This window comes from Colletes gigas, unplaced genomic scaffold (assembly GCF_013123115.1).
Source record: "Colletes gigas isolate AHSC1104 unplaced genomic scaffold, ASM1312311v1 Colletes_gigas_Sc00026, whole genome shotgun sequence".
NCBI classification, from domain to species: domain Eukaryota; kingdom Metazoa; phylum Arthropoda; class Insecta; order Hymenoptera; family Colletidae; genus Colletes; species Colletes gigas.
In genome coordinates this window covers 2,049,885-2,073,173 of record NW_025106655.1, presented here as the reverse complement: position 1 = coordinate 2,073,173, position 23,289 = coordinate 2,049,885, and the positions used below count along the sequence as shown (strand labels likewise).

Genomic DNA, 23,289 nt, shown 5'->3' with positions numbered 1-23,289 from the left:
TTCTTTCATTGTAGAATCATCTTTTAACAAGCTTGAAACGTTCGAATACTTCGCACAGACGTCAAACACAATATCCCGTTATTAAGGAGGATTTAACCAATCGTTAATTTCCATCGGTATTCGTACTTGAAATTCCAGTTAAAATTCACATAGGATAACTCGAGTCGTTAGATCGGATAATCGAACATGCTTCGATTTCTATTTTATTCGCAATTTGTTTTGTATTCAGAAACAACTACGGCAAGTATTGGTACAACGCTCGAGGTTGATTTAAATTCTCCCGTAAATATTGGATTTGCGTAGTAACCGTAGAATAAAACACGATATAAATCCCTCCCCGCGAGTTCAAATGTTTGAACAGATTTTATAAATTCCGCCGTCCAAGTAATTCAAACCGTTTCCATTACTTTATCGTCCAACGATGTACTAACTTCACTGCTCGTCTTTTTGCTCCGCACAGTGTATCGTTACGGTTCCAAAAGTACGACGTAAATCCTAATTAAAAGAAAAACTGAGTGTTAACGAAATCGTCAACACGCAAAGCAGCTTTAAACATACTCTTCGTTGTCGCGAATTTCTGAATGCAGCCTGATTTTCCGTGAACCGTCTCTCTGCAGACATTTTGCACCTTACGGAGCGATAACTCATAGATGTTATGCTCCGTCAGGCTAGCTGTAGATAAATTAATGATATTTCACGCGGTCTCCCCGGTCGTGGAATATCTCTGGCGCCAGCGGATCGTGCACCCTCGAAATTATCCAAGTACGTACGTTCGAATTCGAGATAAATTATTGGGACTTAATCGTCTCGAGCGTTTGCTCGTGCCTCTGCGCCGGGAGGATGAATATATTCGAGGCTTCCGCGTGAAAGCGGCGTTTAGCGATGGAATTCCAAATCACCAAGTTTCAGAAAGCTCGAGTCGTGAAATTTTGCAACGCCCCGACGCCTTTTAAAACGTTTACAATGGTTTATGGCCATCCGTGGCGACCGTATCGAATTTAGCGACGGTATAATACCGATATTTTTCCCGTCCACCGCGACTCGTCCCCACGATATTCTCGAGCGGAGCACGTTCGAATTAGCTTCCCAAATTATCGGAACGATTTGGTATTAACTGTAATGAATAACGTGATTTTCGCGTGCCTCTGATGGAAACGGATGCGTTGCCAATTTCGGATCTCGCGGATTTGGATTCGGCTGGCGTGCCCGAATAGTATCGTAACTACGGTGGGAAAATTTAGTGGGCAAACCATTCGGTGGTACATGATCCGACGAAGAAAAATATTTAATTTATACGCGATGAAACGGGGTTACAAACAAATCGTCCAGCGAATTTACCGTGACGCGTCCGAGCAATTATCTCCGACGGTTCGAGCACATTTCGAACTGTTTTCGCGATAAATTTTACGCGGGACGAGCGTCACGCGACTCGCGCCATTCTTCTTCGCCAGTTTTTCTGTTTACTTTAATCATTCGATAGATCTTTTTCTATCTATATGTAACTCTGTAATAAAAAAAAGTAGTTTCAAAATGTGTCGTTATCGTTCTCACTATTTTGCTCGTAATTGTCATCCTAGGAAGAGACGACGCGTGATGTCAAAGCAACGCGTGACGTCGCAAACACTCCCAAAGACTAAGAATGGACAATAATAACGCGAATAACACCTGGGGAATTGTACGCCACGCGTTCATCAAATGACGTCAGGCTGATCGATCGGTTTGCGTGGTAAAATTTAACAAAACGGTTCGCCGGTCGCGTTTTTAATTTAAATTACGAGGCTTTCGAGTCTTCGTCGCGTGCTATTAGCAAGTTTCGTCGGAACGAAAAACCCGTATCGCGCGTAAAAAACCCCGCACTCACGTGCAACGGTGAATCGTTTCGTTTCGCGAATACCCTTTCAACATTGTCTGTCGCTTGAAAGGAAGCCTGTAATTTGAATCGAGTCGCGTCAGGTTTAATTTTAACATCAGATACGCGAAACGTTTCGATCGATTCGACTCTTCGACGTTCCATTAGCGATAAATAACGAGTATATTTGTTCTCGGCGCCTAGACCGTACGAGTTGCTTAAATTCGACTTTAAAAAAAAATTAACGTTTCGTCCGGTCGATATATTTTCAATGTCCCGATCTGTGTACTAAGATGCAATGATATTTCCACACCAAATACAAACGTGGCGTTGCAAGAGAAAGACGAATTCTTCGATACAATTTCGTCAATCTATCGCCATGGATGGTGTCTCTAACTTCTAACTTCAAAAAAAAGCAGTTAGCAATAAACTTGGTATAATCGTTTCGATGTTCCCCCGAAATCACGTTACAAAAAACGTTGTTGGCCGGTCTACTATTAATAGAACAAATTGAGCCGATCGAATCACGCGATTCACCCTGTGTACATCTAAAACATACATCTAAGCGTGGAAAGTAACATGGAGTTCGTTTTTATTAAGAGCGATTCAGATAAATTTTTATGCGTGGTAATACTTCAGGAGACTTCAACTCCGATTTTGTTGATTGTAAAATATGTTATAGAACATAAGATTCTGAACACGTTTGTCTTATACATATAATCACCGCACCTTGCGGCCTTAGTTTCGGAGATATTCGTAAAATTCCTTCTCGTATGTACAGAACGGATGTCTAAGACATATCATCGCGTTTGAAAAAGAATAAAGATTAAATCCTTTCATACAGCTAAATACTAAAGTTTGATCATACTATCCATAGCCCTTCCAATAGTTACAAATAGAATATCATTACTTCCAATTACAAGAGTGTTTTCATAGGTTGAGAAACGCTGTGTACCAGCGAGGAGAACGGACGCGCGGTGTCCGGAGACGTTCCGTCGGCACGAACAGGTGTCCGCGATCTGACGGCGACGCGTCGCGTAGGTGGGCCGTCCGTCGTTGTGGCGCGCATGCGCGTCCATCGTTGCATCGCGCGCGTTCGAACGGTGCAAAAGGGTTGCCTGTTCGGGTCTCACGGGGGGATGATACTTGCCGCCGGAAAAGAAGGGGCGCTGGGTGGAATGAGGGCCAGTGGGCTAGTAGTCCGCGATAACGTCGCCTCAGTAGTTCGTCGGCCGTCGCGCGCGGCTCCATTCGCCCAGCTCGCGAAATTCCGCGCGCGACTTCTCCGTGCGGGATCGAGCGGATGCCGCGGCCGACGAAACCAGTCGGGGAATCCAGTCGGACGAGTCGCGCGACACGTGTTACACGATAGGCAAAATTAATAAATCGGGGGACTCGGAGAAAGATTGCCCCTGGATGGAACTCAGATTCGGCGATCAGAGTCTTTGCAGAAGGTTCTTTTATTATTTTCGAACACCCCTCGATCGTTTCTTTGATTATCATTAAGGTTGCCTGAAATTTATATATCTATGTTGATTACGTAGTTATAAAATGCAAAGAAAACAAATCCATTCGTATGCTCCTAAGTCAGTAGAAGCGTCAGCGTCTGATGTTCAGATGAGTTTTATGTTTCTCTATAAAGTAGTTCTGTTTTTGTATGTTTACAAGCATCTAAACGTTATTATTGGCGTATTTCTACTATTTCGGACGTATTTGCAATTTTTAAAATGTCGAGCAGGGAAGATCGAGGCCTGGCTACTGGCGACAGGGTCCTCTGTTCCATTCTCTGTTATACTCGACATAAATAATGAGTATTTTCAGAAGCATCGAATGTCCCCATGGAGGAGCGTTCATATGTTTCGGTAAAATTGCCTCGATCTATGGTGGATCTCTTGAATTTTCAATGGGTTCCAGATCGAAGACGTCTAAGAAATTGCAGAAAATTCGCGAAGAATTTGCATTGTCGACTTCGCATATTTTGAAGAATGATTAAGCACCTCTCGGGTCTAAATATATTCGAAAAGGAATTTCCGACTCGACGAAAAGACGCTTTCCTCTCGTACGGTGAACGTCGTTCAGGGGCAATCTTTATAGATCTTTAGAGTGCCGTTGGGAGGGGGCAAAGGGTGAAAGTGGAGGATCACTAGGGAAAGTGGAAAGTTTTCTCCGCAGGTTCGCAACGGGGTGCGAAGCTGTTTTGTGCGTGATCCTGTGTGCGGTTCGAGAGTTCGCGGCGAACGAGAAATCGAGTTGTTGTGATAAGAGTTTCAAAGTGTCAAGACGCGGATATACGTCGCGAAGTCGAGTAGAAGGATCGACGTGTTGCACCGCGATCGTTCGATTCTCGATGTTCCGGACGGTGGTGAATTAAATGTCGAGAAACGGAGACCCCGTCGAAAATCCGACCGTTCGATCCGATTTTCGATGAAGTTGGGATTCCAATCGGGCGAAATGAATGCGACGTTCACGTTTTTACTGCAAAACAATTATCTTTGGATAGGAGAATCTATAGAGACAGAGGAGGGGCAGAGGAGCAAAGGTGCCAGAAAAGAAACGCGATTGACAAATTTTACTCCCTGTTTTCTTTTGCATTGCTCCTATAGATTAATGATGTGACTCTAATAACGGGGTATAAATTAAAAGGTAAATTTCACTAACCACACAGTTGTACCTCCCCTGGTGTGAGAAATATAACAAGTAAAAACGGAGGAAGTTCTTATCGAATCGCGACAGCCATCCACAATATTTAAACTCGATAGAAGAATGATTTCCTTTTAAAATTGGAGTAAAGTTAATTTTATCTTCTATTGTGTTCTGCGAAAAAATATTCAGATTAATTATACGGCAAGAAAGGAATATTTTTTTAAATCGCGGTTCACAGTATTTTGATTTAATCAGTTATTGCGCACTGTTAATTAAAAAACATTCCACCGTGGTATTTGCCACGGCTTAATTAAACATCCCCCGTGCATAAACGTGCACGAATATTTTCTACGAATTTTATTCCTTCCCCCAGAGCGTTCGTGGAGTAAATTTTTTTAAAATGAATTACACTTCGTGGATATTTCCACGTTTTTAAACATCGTACTTCCATCCTAGTTACATATACACGCTAAACATTATTACGGAGCAGTTATCTATCGTTAGTGGATGAAGCGGTTACGAAGGAATTAGACTTCTCGTGAATTATATTCGCGGAATGTATGAATCGCTAAAGAGCTCGGCTAGTCGAACACGGGAAAATTCAACAAGTAGTCGCTGGCTTCGAGCAAGATTTGTTTCGATTCGCTGCAAAAAATTTCTCGTTCAGAATTATTTCTATTCGCGGGATCGTCGGGATTTAAATAAAATTCGATCAGGATAAGCGTGCTCTTTGGGTTACGGAAAAATTAATTGTACTATCCAACAAATTTTCCTGACTTTCTTTCTACGCTGCTTCGACCCATAGATCCACATCTATGATCCATCTACTTTTCTGAATGATACTTGAACTGTCATCCGTTCGAATTTCTATTCATCGAAGATCTAAGGCGTCGGAACGGTCTCAGCCGTAATATTTGCAAGAAAGTCCGGGTCGTTTCGATCGTATCTTTTAAGAAAATGTTCCTAGGCGCGATATAAAGAGTCCTTTCATTCGTTCGCCGCTACCGCGGATCGTTACGATGTAATTTTCGCGCGACGAACACTCGAGACTTCTCGGTCAGAGAAATCGCGACCGCGACATATTTCATCCTCCTCGTGAATATTCAAATTCTAGATTGCCCGTTAATAAATTAATCCGGCCGAGTGGTTCTTCGCTTCCTGCCCGAGACGATAATAAATTGGACTCGTTTATTTTCATCTGTAACTCTACGGGAGAATTGCACCGATACACGCCACCCCGGAATAGAATAACGATTATCCTTGGCGGGGTTCGAGCTTTCGCGTTTTCGACTTACAAAACGACCCGAGTTTCGGGGAAATCGTCGTCGTAGCGCGAAAAAGCTACGTTGTTTCAGATTTCGCGGGATCGATAGCCCTGCACGAACCGTTCCCTGCGTTTACCGTGTCTCGGGTCCTCGACCGAGTTGTTTCCAATATTTTAAGAATGGTCGGTGCAAGGATTTGCAATTTAGAATTTGTTAACCCGTGTGAAATTATTTTTAAGGCTGTTTGGAGTCGTTCGAAATGATCCTAGATGGCTATTTAGGAGCAGAGACTTCTGTTCGGTGGAACAATTAACGATTCTTTGGGTGTACATATTTTTATCTTCGTTTATTATTTAAAAATTTTGATTTTACCTACGCAGTCCACATATTTAAGGTTTCGATTCTCGTATACCGTGGACGTTTATCGAATAGGAATAAAAATTGGACTATTTCCAATCGCGTCGAATCTGAATTAATCGATAAACCGCGACACATGCGTAAGCACTTGACAGAGCACGACTGTCGATACGTCGATTCCAATTAGTTAATCGTCATTTCGTGGTCGAAAGTCCGGCAATGGACAAGCCGCGGATCTATCGATTAAAAATTCAAATTTGAAACATTTTTCAGAGCAATTCGACTCAAAAGCGTGAAAGTATAGAATTCAAGCTAGAAGTAGCCCCGGAAATCCTTGAAAAATTTTATTATTACATTTTTGTTTGTTGACAACGCGTGTATCGCTGATTGAAATTGATTTTTTCCTCGCAATATGTCGTAAGTATAAATTGCACGGAGCATAGCGATGCACCTTACAATAATTAATAAGTGCTTCTCTTATGACAGAGACTAAAGCACGGAATACGCAGCTGAATATTATACTGCGGAAAATAATACGTTGTAACGTTTCTTATTCTTTTTCTTTCAAGTCAAGGCGAACCTTGAAAATAACGTTGGACATTTTTGCGTCGTTGTCAATGATGCAATATTCATAAAATGTTTCTCCGTTAAACGTCCTGGGTGTCTTCCTTTTTCCCTTCGAGCTTGACGAATCGGCAAATATAATTAAATGTAATTAAATTCGAAGTCGCGATCGTGTTCGAACAAGGCAACGGGATTTAATAATATTGTCTCTTAACATTACAAATTTTGCTAATTATACTAACACTGGGACACACGTTTAATTATTCGGACAGCTGTCGTGAATAATTATTTTCTTTTCGCATCGTTTTGTACGTAATTTGGCAAAATGTTATCCCGAAGAATAAATTAAGAAAAAAGTAATCCATTTCTCTCCCGTCGAAGTTGAGAAACGTTAGAAATAAACGGTTAGGTTAAATAAAGTCGATCTTGTCTTTGAAATTATATCGCTCTTTTTCGTCGCGTTTTCTCTCCTCGAAGTCCTGATCGTCGCCTCGAGGAAAGTAAAATAGTTCTCCGCGTAGTTTGTCCCAGCCATTTTCGACCTAATCGAGTTCCGCGGTACGAAGAAAGCTATTGTTCGCTCCCAATGGCACTTTAATACTTATGGAACGTCAACGGGACACGCGTGCACGTCGCAAACATTTTCGAGAGAATTATTTCCCCGTTCTTCTCGAACGTCGCTAAAAATATTGTCCATCGAGCACGCCGCGTATGGAGATTTTGGCGAACTTTATCGAACTTGCGGGAAATTTAGTATTTTTCGTTCTCCATCGTGGCAGCGATATAAATTGTGGCCGATACACGATGAACCAGACCTGCACGCGGCAATGAAGAATAACCTTTTGGTTGATCTACGGTTTCCCGGACTGGAAATCGGGAAATGCTTGTTGATATCGTCGCGGTAACTGATATTTGCAAAGAGTTATCGACGGACCTCAAACTTCCGTATTTCTTTCCCGCGAAAACGATATTGATTTCGTTTCGCGGAAGTATCGACGCAAATTTACTTGGAAGGAGACCATTTGCACGGTTCAAATCGCCTTCGCAATTTATCTCCGTGGTCGGTAATTGTTTTACATTTTCCAAGTATATTTCGATCGTGCAAGTTCGATCGACCCGAACGACAGATATAATATAAAAATCGAACTGGTTCGAGGTCCCGTAGACGCGTGAATATTTCATCGAGGTTGATAGCAAGTTCATTACTAAATAGTCTGCTGTATCAGATAGACGGGTCGATGGAGGGTGAAAGAACGCAATCGACGAAAGTTTCATCGTGCCCGATGACATTGTCGTGCAGACAAGCAAAAGGGACTAGCGATCGGTGAATGGGAAAAGGTCAACAACCGTGCTTCAGCGAGTTTCATTCTGAAAAAGTTCATCTGCACCGATTACTCCGTTGAATTAACACGCGAATAATCGGTTCGATGCTTGAAATATGGCCCACAGGAAATTTGTGAATTTAAACAGCGATTGAAATAACAGTCTTAAAATAACCGCGATGCTTCTCTTGCGTTGAGAAAGTAAATAACGTCGATGATGAATTTTTATCGAATTTTTCGTACGTCGTTTTAACCACCCGGGAAGATAACAGAGTCGTTGTTTAGTCTATAAATTTAACGTGGCAATTCAATAACGTGCAAATTGAATGTAGTTGCTTTTCATGGGAAATAGCTTTAATGGTGTCTACTATTAGTGCTTCTACCTTAATAGCTTCGAAGGATTTTGGGGGTAGCAGAGGGGGGGGGGGATGATAAGATAGGGCAGGGTTTACGAAGTTTCATAGAGTACATGGAGACTAGGATGAAGTAGGATTTGTAGGGCACGGATGACATAGTGTTTACAGGAACGAGTGCTCACGACTGAGAATTCAAGCGTAGATTAGACGGGCGGCACATTATACTTTGAGAAATTACTTGTTTCGATCAATTGATCGTTTAGACATTACATCGATACGTGCTACTCTTGGCAAACTACGTTCTTGAAATGTTTCGAGTAGTTCTATGAACACCAAAGGCGAGAAAATGTAAACTTATTTTCACAAATGGACTATTATGCAGACTCGATAATTTAGGGATGAAAGGGTGTTGAATTGTTCGAGCACCTAACTACACTCTTGAAATGTTTCTGGTAGATTTATGAACACCAAAGACAGGAGATAGTTTTCATCTCGTGCAAGAATAAAAATGTAAACTGATTTCCATAAATTGACGCAGACTCGATAATTCGCACCTAACCCTATCATTATAGATAACTTCCTCGGTAACGCACGAAGGAGCAATGCAAATGAATCTGCCGGGTTCGGGTCGCGAGATTCGAATGTTTGAATTGCTAACTGCGCGTGCCTAAAGCGGATCCGCGTCCATATTGGTCTCAGAACATTACTGCTCGCGAGTAATTCATATTCGAATTTCGACTCGCGGGCATCCTCCACGCGTAAAGCTAAAAAAATCGACGCCTCTTCGATGTGTTCTGCCCTTTGCTTCCAGTTTCCCCCCCCGTTAACCGATATTTCTCGCCCAGAAATTCTCCGGCTGTTCGAATCGCCTGCACGCGAGAGCTAAGAGCGCTCTTGAAAGATTAACGAAAAAACATAAAAGCCAAGGTTCTGCCTCAGAAACGGAAGAGGGGGGAAACTGGAGGGAACTGTTTCGAGATCAGCGGTCTCCTTGAGCGATGATCGGCTCGTCGATGCCGACGATCGATCGCACGGATCCTTACGAGGCCGTCGTCGACACCTGTTTCGAGGAGCTTTTGTTTCTCGGCGTGGGGAACGACACGGGCGCGGGCTGCGACACGGCTGGACGACTGACGGTGTCGGGGATACTGAACGACAGCGATTACGAGGGCAAGACGACGAATGGGACGCAGCTGAACATCGGGAACGACGGGCTGAACAACTGGTGGGCGATGCTGGCCCTGGTGCTCGTTCTGGGCACCGCCGCTGGGAACATCTTGGTCTGCCTCGCCATCGCCAGGGAGAGACGATTGCAGAACGTCACCAATTACTTCCTGATGAGCTTGGCCATCACGGACCTTATGGTCGCCGTTCTGGTCATGCCTCTGGGAATACTGACCCTCGTCAGAGGTGAGTTTCACCCTAAACTCGCGCCTCCACCCTCTGTCATACATTTTCTTTCGCTCGCGAACTCATCGTCGAGACAAACAATCTGGTATCGAGAGCTTCTTCGTTCTCCCAAACGGTTGGTGTAATGAATTTGTTGCATCCTGTTTGAAAACTCCAAGGTCTTGGTGAATCGAATTTTAAAGGAACTGGTGCAAGTTCGGTAGTCCATTTTTGCGGGAACGTCGATTGGAATTTCTTTCGGTGGATAAACTGAACGTAAAAAGTTCAGATTTCCAACAACAATTTTAATTAACGGTAGAACGTAGACTGAGATCCGATGGGAACTCTGACGACGATAAACTGACCACAGTGGGTCAGTTGCCTCGAAAATGGGGTAATAGGGTAACACATATATTTAACTGGACGTATTAGTCATGATTTGTTAACTTTGGAAACGACTATTCGGTTCTGAAGTGGTCAATCTCAAAATCTAAATTCGTCGTCTATAATTGTGATGAAATCAATTTTACCTAGTACGTATGTACTTGAATTGTACCAAATTACATTTTATGAATTATACCTGATTGAACGTCTTGAATTTTTATTCCATTTTTTAACTATGACTGCAGCGAGTCATTGGAGTATACGCGCGCGATATTGAAAATTTAAAAAGTTTGAGTCACAGAGTTTAGCAACAAACGGGCCAAAATTCGACGTGCTCGCTCGTTCCTCGGTTCTGTCCTACTTCTAATAAACCTGTATGCGCTCGCAACATTAAACCCGATTCGCAGGGTCCCGAGTAGACGTCGCGACGCTCGCAATGTTCCCTCGAGGCGCGAATTTCGTGACGGAAGTCACTCAATCGGGTCGAGACGTCTGCCAGGATTTATCTGTAATTTGTCGCGAGGAACAGCGCGATTCTCGATGAACGCTCGCAGCTTGCTCTTCGAGCGAGGAATTACAGCCGCGTCTTAACGTCTTTGAGCGATTTATTCGGTCGTAACGCGAAATCTTTGTCGGCCCGTCGAGGAAAGAAGAAACTGTCAGACGGAAACGCTAGTCTTTCAGTTCGTTGTTTGAAATTTACATCTAAATAAAAATTCTATCACATATAGAATTATTCTATCTGTTATATAGAGTTTGACGTTTAATTATTCAAAATATACTTCCTCTTTTTTTTAAATTGAACTGAATCGATATAATCACATCGCTCGCGCTTAGAATATTATTCCAAGTTCGAATACCTTGTACAATGATCGAGTATTAAATTATTCGAATAACGTGTCGACTCTACCTTTTACTTGTAGGATCGTCCTCTCGCTTCGATGCAATCTTCGTCCGTCTTCGTCAAAACCTATTTGCTTCCATAGTTGAGACAACGTGAGCCTGCGAGTTTGCGCTTTCTATCTCTAAAACAAACAATGGATTAGAGCGAGGCGGCGAGATATACAGAAAGCGGCCGTGTATCCAAACGGAATAGTAAGGTTAATCTATGTAGACCTACCCCATCGATGTCCTTGAGTAGTCGGTACAATTCGATTTCGATATTGCACGGAAATCGTAGAATTAATGTTTAAAGTATCTATTTAGAATCGAACATTATTATTAAATGTTTTTAATGTGTATACAAGATTGTAACCTGAATAATTTATTTTGGTGATAGATAAAAATGCTTGAACCACTATTTTAAAAAGGTCTAAAGAAATTGATTGATACATAAACAACCGCATGGTTCCGTGAAAAACACGAGAAAAAGGTGCAGCTAAAATTGCAGTTACGAATTGCAGTATGTAGATAGGGCGAGAAGAATCGTTTGATCTCAAAGGCGCCGATATTTCTGCTCCCTGGTATATTTTTCATCTTCCGATCAAAATACTCGGCCTTTCCCTGAATGCTTCGCCTTAACGGAAAGAGTTATATTTAACAGCCACTGATCGCATTTTAACCTTCGAATTGATCTGTTGCATCCTTCAAATTGAACTATTCCACATAATCTCGAATCTATTAGCTTTTAGTCTGACATAAAAATCGAATAGTCTTGAAATCTGTAAAATCTCAATAGATCGTGGATATATTTCAATAAGATATAGCAATTAACCCTCTGTAAGCAATTTAAAAAGTAATATTTCTTCGATCAATTTTACTCGATGTTTTTTTTATTCTGTCTTCGAGTACACTGTGCGATAGAAGGTTAGCGTTATTGTTATTCGGTCCAACTGGCCACGTAACGTTAATTCGCTGAAGTTTTCAATTTCCGCATCGTCGCTTTTTACCCTCCTCGTCCAAGTTTATTTCCACCTCGCCAGTCACGATTAGTAATTGCGCTCGAAACTCGAGTACCTCGAGATTCATTAAGGAATCGAGCAACGAATTTTCTAATATCACTATGACTCTAAAATTCTCTGATCTCGAGAAAACGAAATATCTCTTGGAGAGAACGCAATCGCCATACGAGATTCTATGTAGTTACGGTCAGATATACTAGACGCAATTTGCTCTTATCGAGGTGGCTGCAATTTTTGAAACGAAGCAAATTTCTGATTCGATCCGCCCTGCATCTCAGATTTGGCCAGCGGCAAGCTTATCCGCGATTCCATTCGTGAATTGTAATTTTTAAAACGCCGCATTGGATAATTGAACAGACACGAATTTAAGAAAATGAAAATTCTGTACATTTCTTCTTATATTCTTTAAATTCTGCTACGAAGAAGAAAAATAAAAATAATTCGTCGACCGATATTGCATCGAAACGGTAATAACGATAATTTATTCCCTGTCCAACGTTGACTTCGTATCAATTTTTAATTAATCAAGGCATCTGGCGTTACAGCGCACGATACGGTGCAGTACATCAAATTGATGCATACGCAGTTTAGTTATAAACGAGATTTAGACGGCAGTGGCACAAGTCCAAGTTTATCTATTCTGAGGTCTTAGACGTTCTGGAATCTATACGACCTTTATACTGCTCCCTCCAACTGAACTCTGTTTCCTCGCGTCGTCTTTCATCGTCTGCTTATAGCAGAGTTGCACGAACAGCATGGATTTTTCAATAGGATCAAACGCAAGCTGTTCGATTTCTCTGTTTACTCGCGTGAACGTTCACCACTTGCTACCACGATGCTCGAGTATAAAGATTCAAGAAACGTTTCTCGGTACGATAGCTAAGATTTATTTCTATCCTTCTGAAAATTCCCGACGTGTTCGACATTGTTACGAACGCGCGTGCACTACGTTCGACAAATATATCTGGAACTGCCATAAGTTACGTCACGAATATCTGCTTATTTTTCTGCTACCAGTAGAACAACCGCATCTAATTTCTAGATTTAAGGGTAATCGATACTTCGCCAGAGAAACCATTTATGTTTTCGTGTACTTCTGCCATAAATTCCGTTACGAGCAGAATTCAAATTAAGGGGCGGAAACTACGGTTCTTAATTTCGCTACGATAGTTCGTTTCGATAACGAAACTCTAAATATCGGGCTACGATTTCGAGCAATCTCTATGTCGACGGTTATTAAATGATCGTCAATTAGCGATCGCCACGAAACTTTCAATCTGCTTTGTAAAATTGTCAAACGCTCATCGAATCGACGTGACAGATATTTCGACGCATTCCATGATCGATACCGTCCCTATCCTTCATTCTGACATTTATTTGTAATGATTTATAGCGTTTCGGTGCGATATTGACACCGATCATCATGTTACGAATTTTCGAAATTTTATTTTGTTACGAAATTTCTCATTGTTACAATTTCATTAAAATAGTTTTCATCGCTCTTTTCCGGGTGAACAAATCTTTATTCGAGTGTAATTTTATGTATCACCGAGAAACGTTGCGAATAACGATTAACTGTCTCCAAAAATAAATGTTTCAAATTAATCGAATAACGGTGAATTCTGGTAACCGATAGTCGTCGTTATCGTAACCGATAGATTTTCTTATTTTCCGCTGTTCGGAGTAATTGCGGGGATTGTTCCAATTTTGGCTGTCACGCCGCGCAACGAACTGCACTTTAAACAACACGCGAAAGGAAACACTGATTGTCTTCGTTCGAAGGAAGTGCTCTTGTCAATGGCCAAGCGCCACGGACTCGCGTTTTCGGGGGCGGGAAAGAGTGCGAGAGAGAGAAATCTGAGACGAATGGCGCATCCGTCGACCTCGCAGAAATTGCTGAGATGCCAGCAGACGTTCGGAAAAGTAATGTCGGCGAAATTGTCGGAAACGTAAGTGGCCAATTTGTAGCACCCTCGATTCCACGGAGTCGCCATTTTTCACCCACTTTCCAAGTTGTTCCAACTGAATGTTTTAACAATGCTGGATGGCCCCATCTTCGGACCCATCGAACTTCATACTGCATCGACCGTGAAACGCAAATCGATATCCCACGAATTACACAATCAAAAAGTTGGAGGGAAAATATTTTTGTTTGAAACTTTTAACAAAAAATAACGTACAGTGTTTCCCATCCTTCTTCCAAGTTGCAGTCATTCTTTCGGCTCTTTCAGTATTCGGAGTTTTGTTGAATGTCGCGCTATTTTATCGCGAATACGAACAACCATTCGCGGTTTCGAGATTCTACGTTCGCGTAACCGTATTATCGTCGAGAGATAGGCGACAGATGTGACGATTTTCACCGAAACGTTCTCAAAGCGGTTTTCCACGAACGTCACCAGCACGCACAGCTTTTGATCAAAAAGTGAATTCATATTCCGAATTAAGATAAACGAAACGGAAAAACCACGTTTCCCTTGCTTCGAATAGAATACTCTCGGTTGTGATTTCTCCTTTGTTTCTCTATGTAAACTACCTATGTTCTCTACATAAACGTGATAAAAATGCATTGTTTAAAATTTTCTTAAGCCTACAAGCTGTTTTAACAGTTAACATGTTTGTTATTTTAATAGACGTTTCAGAGAATGTGTTACAATGTGGTATTTAAATATATTTTAAAGTCAAGTCACTTTCTAAAATTTTTCAAAAATTCCAGTAGTTTGTTACGTTTCTAGCCAGCCCAGGCTGAGGAAGTATTTCGATACTGACAATGGGTTAGGTTAAACAATTGCTTCGAAGTGGGTCTAGAAATAGAAACCCAGCGGATGGAAATCTGGGGAACAAGCACAGGCTGGGTAATAGATCCTCCGCGATTTCTCTGTTAGAAAATCGTTTTTGGCTTCTCTGGTAAAACGTGGTCATGCATGCATCACGTGCGACGCGAAACATCAAATAGAAGTTGTATTGGCAGTGTTTGGATACGATTGTATAGATTGTTTGTACGACCGTGGTCACTCGCAGCGAAGATTTGTACGTTAAGTTGTTAGTTCTCCCCGTGAATGGCGTGACTTGTACGTGCGTTGAGATATTTCTTAATTTTCGAGGAAATTATATTCGCTTCGGTACAGTTTCTAATTAACACAAAATCTATCACGACGATATTTTCTTGTAAAACACTGGACAAAATTTGGTATCAAATTCTGGTTAGCTTCCAATGTAAATAGGAAATATATGTATGTATAGCACAGATGAAAGAAGAGAATCTTCAGTTTCCACTGTCTTAGAACAGTCTAACAACGCGTATCAAAATAGTTAAACTTTAAATGCTTACAGTTCCGAAACTACCAGTGTTTTATTAATAATTGAGCAATCGTTGACAGCGGCAAACCTTGCTCTTTAAAATGGTTTTTGGTTTTTGGCGATCCGACTTACCGTTTCCGAGATATCGTAATTTATGTAAAGGGGTAATTTTTTTAATTTGACTGTCTCTGTCTCCGTCTGACGCGTCGCGCCGGACCTCTCTTTCTCGTACGTGACTCGTGACCGAGTGGCCGAGTGACCTAGTTACTACGAGTCACGTGCCGGTCAACGACCTTGACAAGGCCGTAGTAAAAAAGTAAACAAATGTTTCGGACCCTTATATCTCCGTAACTAGCCACCGCATCGACTTCAAATTTAAATCGCTATATCTCCGGAACTAATAAAGCTATCCACTTGTTCGAACGCTCGTTTTAAAGGGCATTTCATCCTCTATCCGATGACTATATTAACTATTATTATTTATGCTGTCTTCTACATTTATTTTCACATTTACTTCGACGCTACATACTCAAAGCAGTTTTAACAATTCCTATTGGTCATATGACTGATGTACGATAAAACTGGATTATAAATTGTTTAATCGAACATGAATATAAATTTGTATACATATAATGCAAAAGTTTGAAGTACGTTGTCTCGTAAAAGAGAAAGAGAAAAACTGGTCATTTGGTCGATCATGGATATAGATAAAGTGTCGGTAGGTTTAGTGTTAAAAAAGTGACTGCCATTTGGGAACGAAGTCGAATGTGGCGCGCGTTTAAATTTCTGTTATTGTCTCTACGTCGCCTGCGACTGAAATAGGTTTCAACGCGTTATGAAACACCTTGTAGGTAGAATTCGATAAATTCGCGTCAGTGTCACGGTAGAAGTTGTAACCGTTGTACAGTGTTACAAAAGCACATAACGTCCTGGAAAATTGTTGCCCGTTGCGGCAATTTTCGCGCACACAGAGACACCGTTGACGTTTCTATTACCGGTGTCTCGAGAACGTTGGACCGCGGATGAAAGTCGTAAAACTATAGCAGAAAGAAGGATAAACGGACGATATAACGGGAGTAACCGCGTATAAGATGGAAGATAATAAAAGATGAAGTAGGAACGATACGGAAGTACAAATGGTCAGAAATATGGGGGGAATCGTCTGCAACTTATGACAGTGGTTTTCTGAAGATAACTTCCCCGCAGTTTTGCTCCGTATGCACGTAACGCGAGACACGAGTGCCAACTGTATTTCTCCATGATGTTTCCCCTCGGTGTGCATTATTCAAACGTAAATTATTAAACGCACAAGGTCTGCGAAGGTCGATCAGGTGCAGCGAAATTCTAGTTAATTCGATACTGGGACAAAAAATAAAAACGATCGAATATTCGTCCGAGTTGATAAATATAACACAAACGGAATGATTGAATATCAGAGGGCGAGTGGAAAGGTTCGTACCTTCCTTTGTGTAACAATTGGAGAATATTTTGTTATCTCGTCATACATCGAGGTTCGTGCTTAATTTTACGAGATTTATTAAATTGGTAATTTTAAACAATTCTACCGAAGTCGGTTTTAAGGATCGAGCGGAGTGTTTGACGTACCGATTGTATCCGGGCAAATTAATCAAATTGTCAGTTGTAAATTTTATTAAAAATTTTAATAAAAGCCACTGAATTCGCGCTGTAACCTCTTACGAACGAAACAATTATGATCGAAGGTTCCGTGCTACGCGTGTTCTAGCGAGTCCTTATTTCACGAAAACTCCTCGAAACTGGAGCAAACTTACGTTCAAGGCAATTTTGATACGGCGCATCGGTGCAACAAAAGAGTATAAATTGGCTGACGTCTAAAAATTCATAAACATTAACAGTGGTACAGTCTCTGACTATTTTCTAATCGGTTCGAGCCTGTTGAAACAAATAATACCGAGTAGAAATACCGTGCAATGGTCAGACGCGTCGAATGGAATTTTTTAAATATGGAACTTCGTAGGAATAAGTTTTACTCTCTTTTGTTGATTGTACCCATCACGAATTTTGCTCTATAATCTTTTTATACGAGGGGAATTCGAAATTGGAAGAAGTAGGAAAAGGAAGAGGTTGCAATAAGCGAAATTAGCGATCCGAAAACTGGTCCGTGAAATTGTTATCCGCGATAGGGGAGAAAGACTAAACACTCCCTTGTAACAAGGAACAAGAGACACTGGTAACTCGATCTTGGATATTCCCGTATAACTTGGATGAGTTGCAGCTCGATAAATCAGATCGCAAGACAGCTTAGCGTGGTAAGGGCGTCCGATCCCAAGATAATCCCAAGGAACAATACCGTCGATGAACCATGAATATTCAGTATCGAGGAAGCCGTAAAAGGAACTCTCGTCGTGGCTTTCCAATCGATAACGACGTATCCATCACACGCGCGAGCAACGCCCGTTGAAAATCTATCGTCAGGAAGATCGAGAACCGCGATCTATAGAAATTCTATCGTCCCACGACGGAGTTAACTCGCCAGAACTCGATTAATATCCATTAAATCATTTAAATTTATATTTTCTTGTATCATAGCGTTCTTCGACTAATCTCTAATTTTACAACTCTTTTGCTAATTGCACTATCCAATCCCTCACAATTTCATAGTTTGTTTATTCAAAATATTTACTTTTCCTGAAAATTGTTTACAGTTGATTCTAGATTAATTCTTATTTACGTCCACTTAATATGGTTTTCGATAAACCAGTTACCAAATTGGCCAGCAACATTTTTCCCAATAAAATTCTAATTCTACTCCACGAGCATTTTAATACTGCGTTGAGATCGAAGACAGACGCGGAGGACATCTGTTCCAGGAAATTGAAGCAATATTCGATTGGAACCAGGAACGTGACTACTTGTCGGACATGTTTTTTATTCGAACGTTCGGTGAATAAAATTCTAACGGAGTTCAGACTCTTGTTTGCGCTTCGAGATCTAAATAATATTCGAGGGGCGAGGGGATGGAAATACTTGAGAGTTTAGAGTACCCGTTTCACAGTAGTCGGAGTGAAACGCTTATCTTCAAACGTTCGCCTTCCACGTATCCGTTCCGTGTTTCGCGCTATGATTTATTAACGCCCGTGATTATCTTCGCAAGTTTTCGCGCCTTACGCGACCAGTTATCCGGCGATTAAATCGCGCAATTGGACAGCACTTCCTGTTTCAATTACGCGTGGCGCAGGAAAAAAAAAATGAACGACGATCTTCCACGCGAAGTCAAGCACACGCGATCTTGACCACGTTTTTCTCTGTTTTCACGAATATAAATTTGAATATTATTAAAACACTGGTGTATCGTTCGTTCGACTGTCGCAAAATACTCAACGACCAATAATAAATTAGAATCTTTGGACTCGTGCGTTTCGATGTAATGAACCAAGCGTGTGGAGTTTTGGAAGGGCCAATGGTGTGTGTTTCCGGTCAGTCGAGTGTCGAATAATAAATCCCAGGGCTTTTAGCAGCAACGTTCTCTATACACTGTAAGAGTGTTGCAAAGTAGAGTGTCGAGGCAAAGTTGATTCATTCAGCTCGTCGTTAATGGAGTAGGAAAATTCAATTATGCTTTTCTTTAGACGGAAGCGAATACCGTGACACTCGGGAATCGCGAACAATAGCATATTATTTTTATTCCATTTCGTCGAAGGTAACTCTGTTACGACGGATGACGGTTTAAAATTTATCTTGCGATTCCCGAGACTCTCCGGTTCGAAATGTAATAATTAATTTGAATCTCGTTTTATCCACCGTATCGAAAACATTCCCAGCGCTGTAAATCCTTCGTCGACGATTAATTCTCTAATTACTTTCACGACGGTTAATTAATTCCCCGACGGAGTATCCTTAAGCGACGATAATCACGCGTTAATTACGGGGCGGTTCTTGTGGACAATCTATTGGCTTCATAGCGCATTCCAGCTTGACAGATACCTGTGTATCCGCCATCGCGTCTATATGGGGTAGTTTAACAGCAGACGTCTCGTGGACGCTGATAATTGCGGTCAATTTTGCGGGAAACGGGCCGCATAGCGCGCAAAGATTAATTGCTCGTCGGTTAGCGGTGTCTGTTTCCGGGAAAATTGGTAAACTTTATTTCCCTCGTTTCGAAATAAAAATGAACTTCCGTTCGTGCGTTCGTTCGTTCCGACATCAATGAGATTAATCCAACGATCGAGTTTTCGTTCCAACAAAGTGTTACGATAAACCCAGTATTAAAGTATTTAATTTGTATAATGTATAAAATTTACAGAAAGTCAGTCACAAAGGAAACAATTTCGTAATTTACCGATTCCCGTATATACTGCTGATGCAAGTGTTCAAAATGGAAGCCCCGAGTGAAGTTACACGATCTGAAGCATTCCTAATGGCTATTTGCCAAATCGTGCATTCCAATAAGAAGAACGGTATGTCTAAACATAGATTTGATCAACTTCGGTTCAGCTATCATAAATAATGGTACATTTCGTTGCATGATAATAGAAGTTTCTCCAAGAACTCGTGATATATTGTCTATTAAGAACTTTAAATAGAATTTGAAAAAGTATATATCTCAAATGTATGTACGTATTACAGTATTCATCATGGAATTTGTAGTTGCACTTCAGCACACACGTATTTCAGTTATATTTTATTTATATATGCATGTATACACTTGTGTGCTTAACGAAGATGTTTAATAATAATAACAACAACCATAACAGAACATACATGACTAACCAACAGTAGTTAGGAATAGCGTAAATTATTCATAGAACACAACCTGTATTACAAATGCAAACCAGAGAGAGTACTGCAATATGGCAGCGTGCTGCAATATTGGAACTGTGACATATAATAGACCAGGTACCTTATTAAATAAAACAGAAAAACACAGGACACAATTTAATGGTAAAAATTAAACCATAATGGTTAACAGGTACTTAAAGATTCAAAAAGTTCTTGAAAAACTTCTGTAACGTGTAAAGATGTATAATAATAATAATAATAACATTCTATGGTCGACGTTAAAAACACCTCCGCCTCAGAAGTTCGCAGCACAAAACGCCGGAGGCGCGAAGTAAAATAAACAGACGAACTTGAACCGTGAAATTTTTAATAAATGACGCTGCAAAATTAAACGACCTCCAGCTTCCGTTTACCGCGAGTTTTAAATAACATCGTTACCAGAGCTTCGTTGCCAGTTTCCGGAGTTTCTACCCAACTCCCCGGAGACAATTTGCATTTTCCTTATATACGACTACGCCCGAACAGACGTTTTTCAAAATCCTATAAATCATCCGCGAAAGTTTGAACATTCTTGTAACACCGAAAGGCGATCTCTGCGCGAACGTAGCCTCGGCCCGGTTTGCATAACAGACCTCAACAGCTTTCTCGCCGCATGCATATTAACTTCCCTTAATCTAAAATTTATGACTCCGTCGCGTAGCTTCAATCGAATCCGGTGGAACTCGGGGGGGGGACAGGGCACGGGAAAAGAAAAACGACAAGAGCGGGGAACAGAATGTACATGAAAATTAATCGCAAGATTCCTTTGACGTTTACAAACGGCGGGGATGCGTCCCGGGGGGACCAAATTCCGCCATTAATCTACATTTCAAAGGCGAACGTAAATGTATGGGAACGCATTTAAAACCAGAATAAGTATAAACACGAATAAATTTCGAATCTCGGTTGGCAAGGATTTCTGACGTTGTTCGTGATACAGTAGGGACGAAATTAAAATGGTTGCTCGAGGTCACCAAGAAACTAGCCCCTCTATGCTCTTTAGTTAAATCTGTCTGTACATTTTTTAGGATTGTTTCGTTCTTTTCTGATATATACATCTTCCATGTTAACATTAAGTGGATTAGTTTAAGCTAATAATTGTTTAACAGTTATTTGAAAATTTATGTAATCCTCCATTAGTTCATTATTTTTTAAACGCTTTGAAGGAAAGTTGAGATTGAGTTTTAATAATTCAGTTGAGATTAAGATTCCACTTAAGGGTTAAATAATCATAAAAGATGAAAACAGTGTCACCGCGATGTTTCAGAAATTATTGCAACATATTCGTTCGTTTAACGTAATTTTTGTGACGCCTAAAAATTTCAAGAGAAACATGGCGTCGTAAACGTAAGGATCGCGTCAGCCGTGAAACAGTCTCTAGCGAGCGGTTGATTTTGTCTCGACTGCAGCTCGTAAAAGGATCTCTCACTGCTCGTCCAACTCGGCAAGTTGTTCACGAAAGCGTTCAGCCGTAGAAATGGATACCTTTGATCGGATCAATTAATTCAAACGAGTCCTTCCGCGGCAGTAAAGGTAAAATATCTGCTCGCGCGACGTCGAAGGAACAGTCGCGCTTTTCGGTTGCACCGTGAAAAATAACTGCGACCGAACGCGAACGATAAAAGGAAAGAGGGAAACGCTGTCATTCCCTGTGACTTTTCACGTAAGAAACAGTCCCGACGAAAGGAAATCTTGCGAAAATAATCGTTTACGATCAATTTGTTTCACCAAGGAAGCAAGAAATCCACTGGAAACTGAGCTTTCGATGAAGAATATTGCAGATTTAACCCTTAAAAAGTATCTACTATATGTAGATTATTATATAGGCTTATGCAAAAATTAGAAAAAACAATAATCATTCAGAATTATACTCATTTTTTAAACAAATGAATCAAGTAAAAAACCAGTGCAATACCAACGTATTTTAGTAAAAAAAACGATTATCAGCATAAAATACAATTACTCGCCTATAAAATATCTTTATAGCAAGGATAAATCTCCAAAAAATTTAATTTTAAATGTCTTTTGAATGGACCAAGGTAATATGGCATACAGCCAAAAGTAAAACTTTCACTACGGTTAATACTTTAATTAAGAGTTAAAGAGATTGTTCAATTTTTCAGACACTATGCATTTAAGAGTTAAATGGTCAGATTTTATGTACCAGCGTTGGACGATAAATCAAATAAATTTTTCCATTCCGCGAAACAAAATGGCGAGCCGCGGGCGCCACATAGGCGGCGCTAGTGTGGCGCCTATTATAACCTCCGGGATCTTTCGTTCCGAGGGAAGAATATTATGGAACGTGGTTCGAATCGGTGTAGCCCGGGGCGTAACATCGTCTCGCAATACTTGTATCCGTTAACCGCGAAGAGAATACATTTTAACATCCTCCGAGGAACCGCATCCCCCGGGAACGAAATTTCGCCATCGAAGGTTTCCAATTTACAAGAGCGACTTGGAGCGTCGGTTTAATTGCTGGCACTTAACGGGAGGCGCGCCAATCGACGGAAATTTTCTTCGATCGCGACGAGGAGGGGGGGTTGGAAGGAATGAAATTGACGCTTTTCGACGGGACGCGTTCGTACGAGACTTTAATCCGAACTTTTTTACAGAATCGCCTTGGCAATCTAATCTAAATGCAAATGCTGTTAGCGTTAAATATGAACGCACAAAGAACGGTTAATGAGATTTGTCCGCGAGCACGATATCTTTTATCCCGCTCGCTTTCTCTCACTTTGACAAATTAACGATATAAATCACTTACGGGGACTAATAGTGCCAACTTCTCATGATATAAGGACGGAGGTGGTAATTACCGTCGATCTACTTTTCCTGGCGTCTTTCGTAACGCGCGCGGCGCTTTGTGATCGGTAATTGAGAAAAATTACTAATCGGTCGGCCGCCTCCTCGAGCACCCAATTATTCGACGAGGGGTGACTCTCGCATCTGTTCCTTCCCATTGACAGTGAAAGAAGCAAGGATACGACGAGACGCGAAAGTTTTGGACGCTGTGCAATACCGGAAAAAACGAAATTGGGGATAATCCGCTTCCACGGACTCCTGTTATCGTTTGTTGTCGTCGTTTCTTCTACGCAACGACGACAAGAAGGGTCTTACGCGATCAGTCTTCGGCTTACGCCGTTAATTCGATCTGACGAAGGT

General features: G+C 41.2%; 1 protein-coding gene across 1 annotated transcript in view; it reads left to right on the top strand.

The window, feature by feature from the left end:
• Positions 1–9,354: 9,354 nt before the first annotated feature.
• The window catches only part of LOC122401654, a 69,485-nt gene continuing 55,550 nt past the window's right edge, over positions 9,355–23,289 (top strand). The window contains exon 1 of the mRNA XM_043403913.1: positions 9,355–9,766. Within this exon, the coding sequence (XP_043259848.1) occupies positions 9,355–9,766 (412 nt within the window). The remainder of the gene's footprint in view (positions 9,767–23,289) is intronic.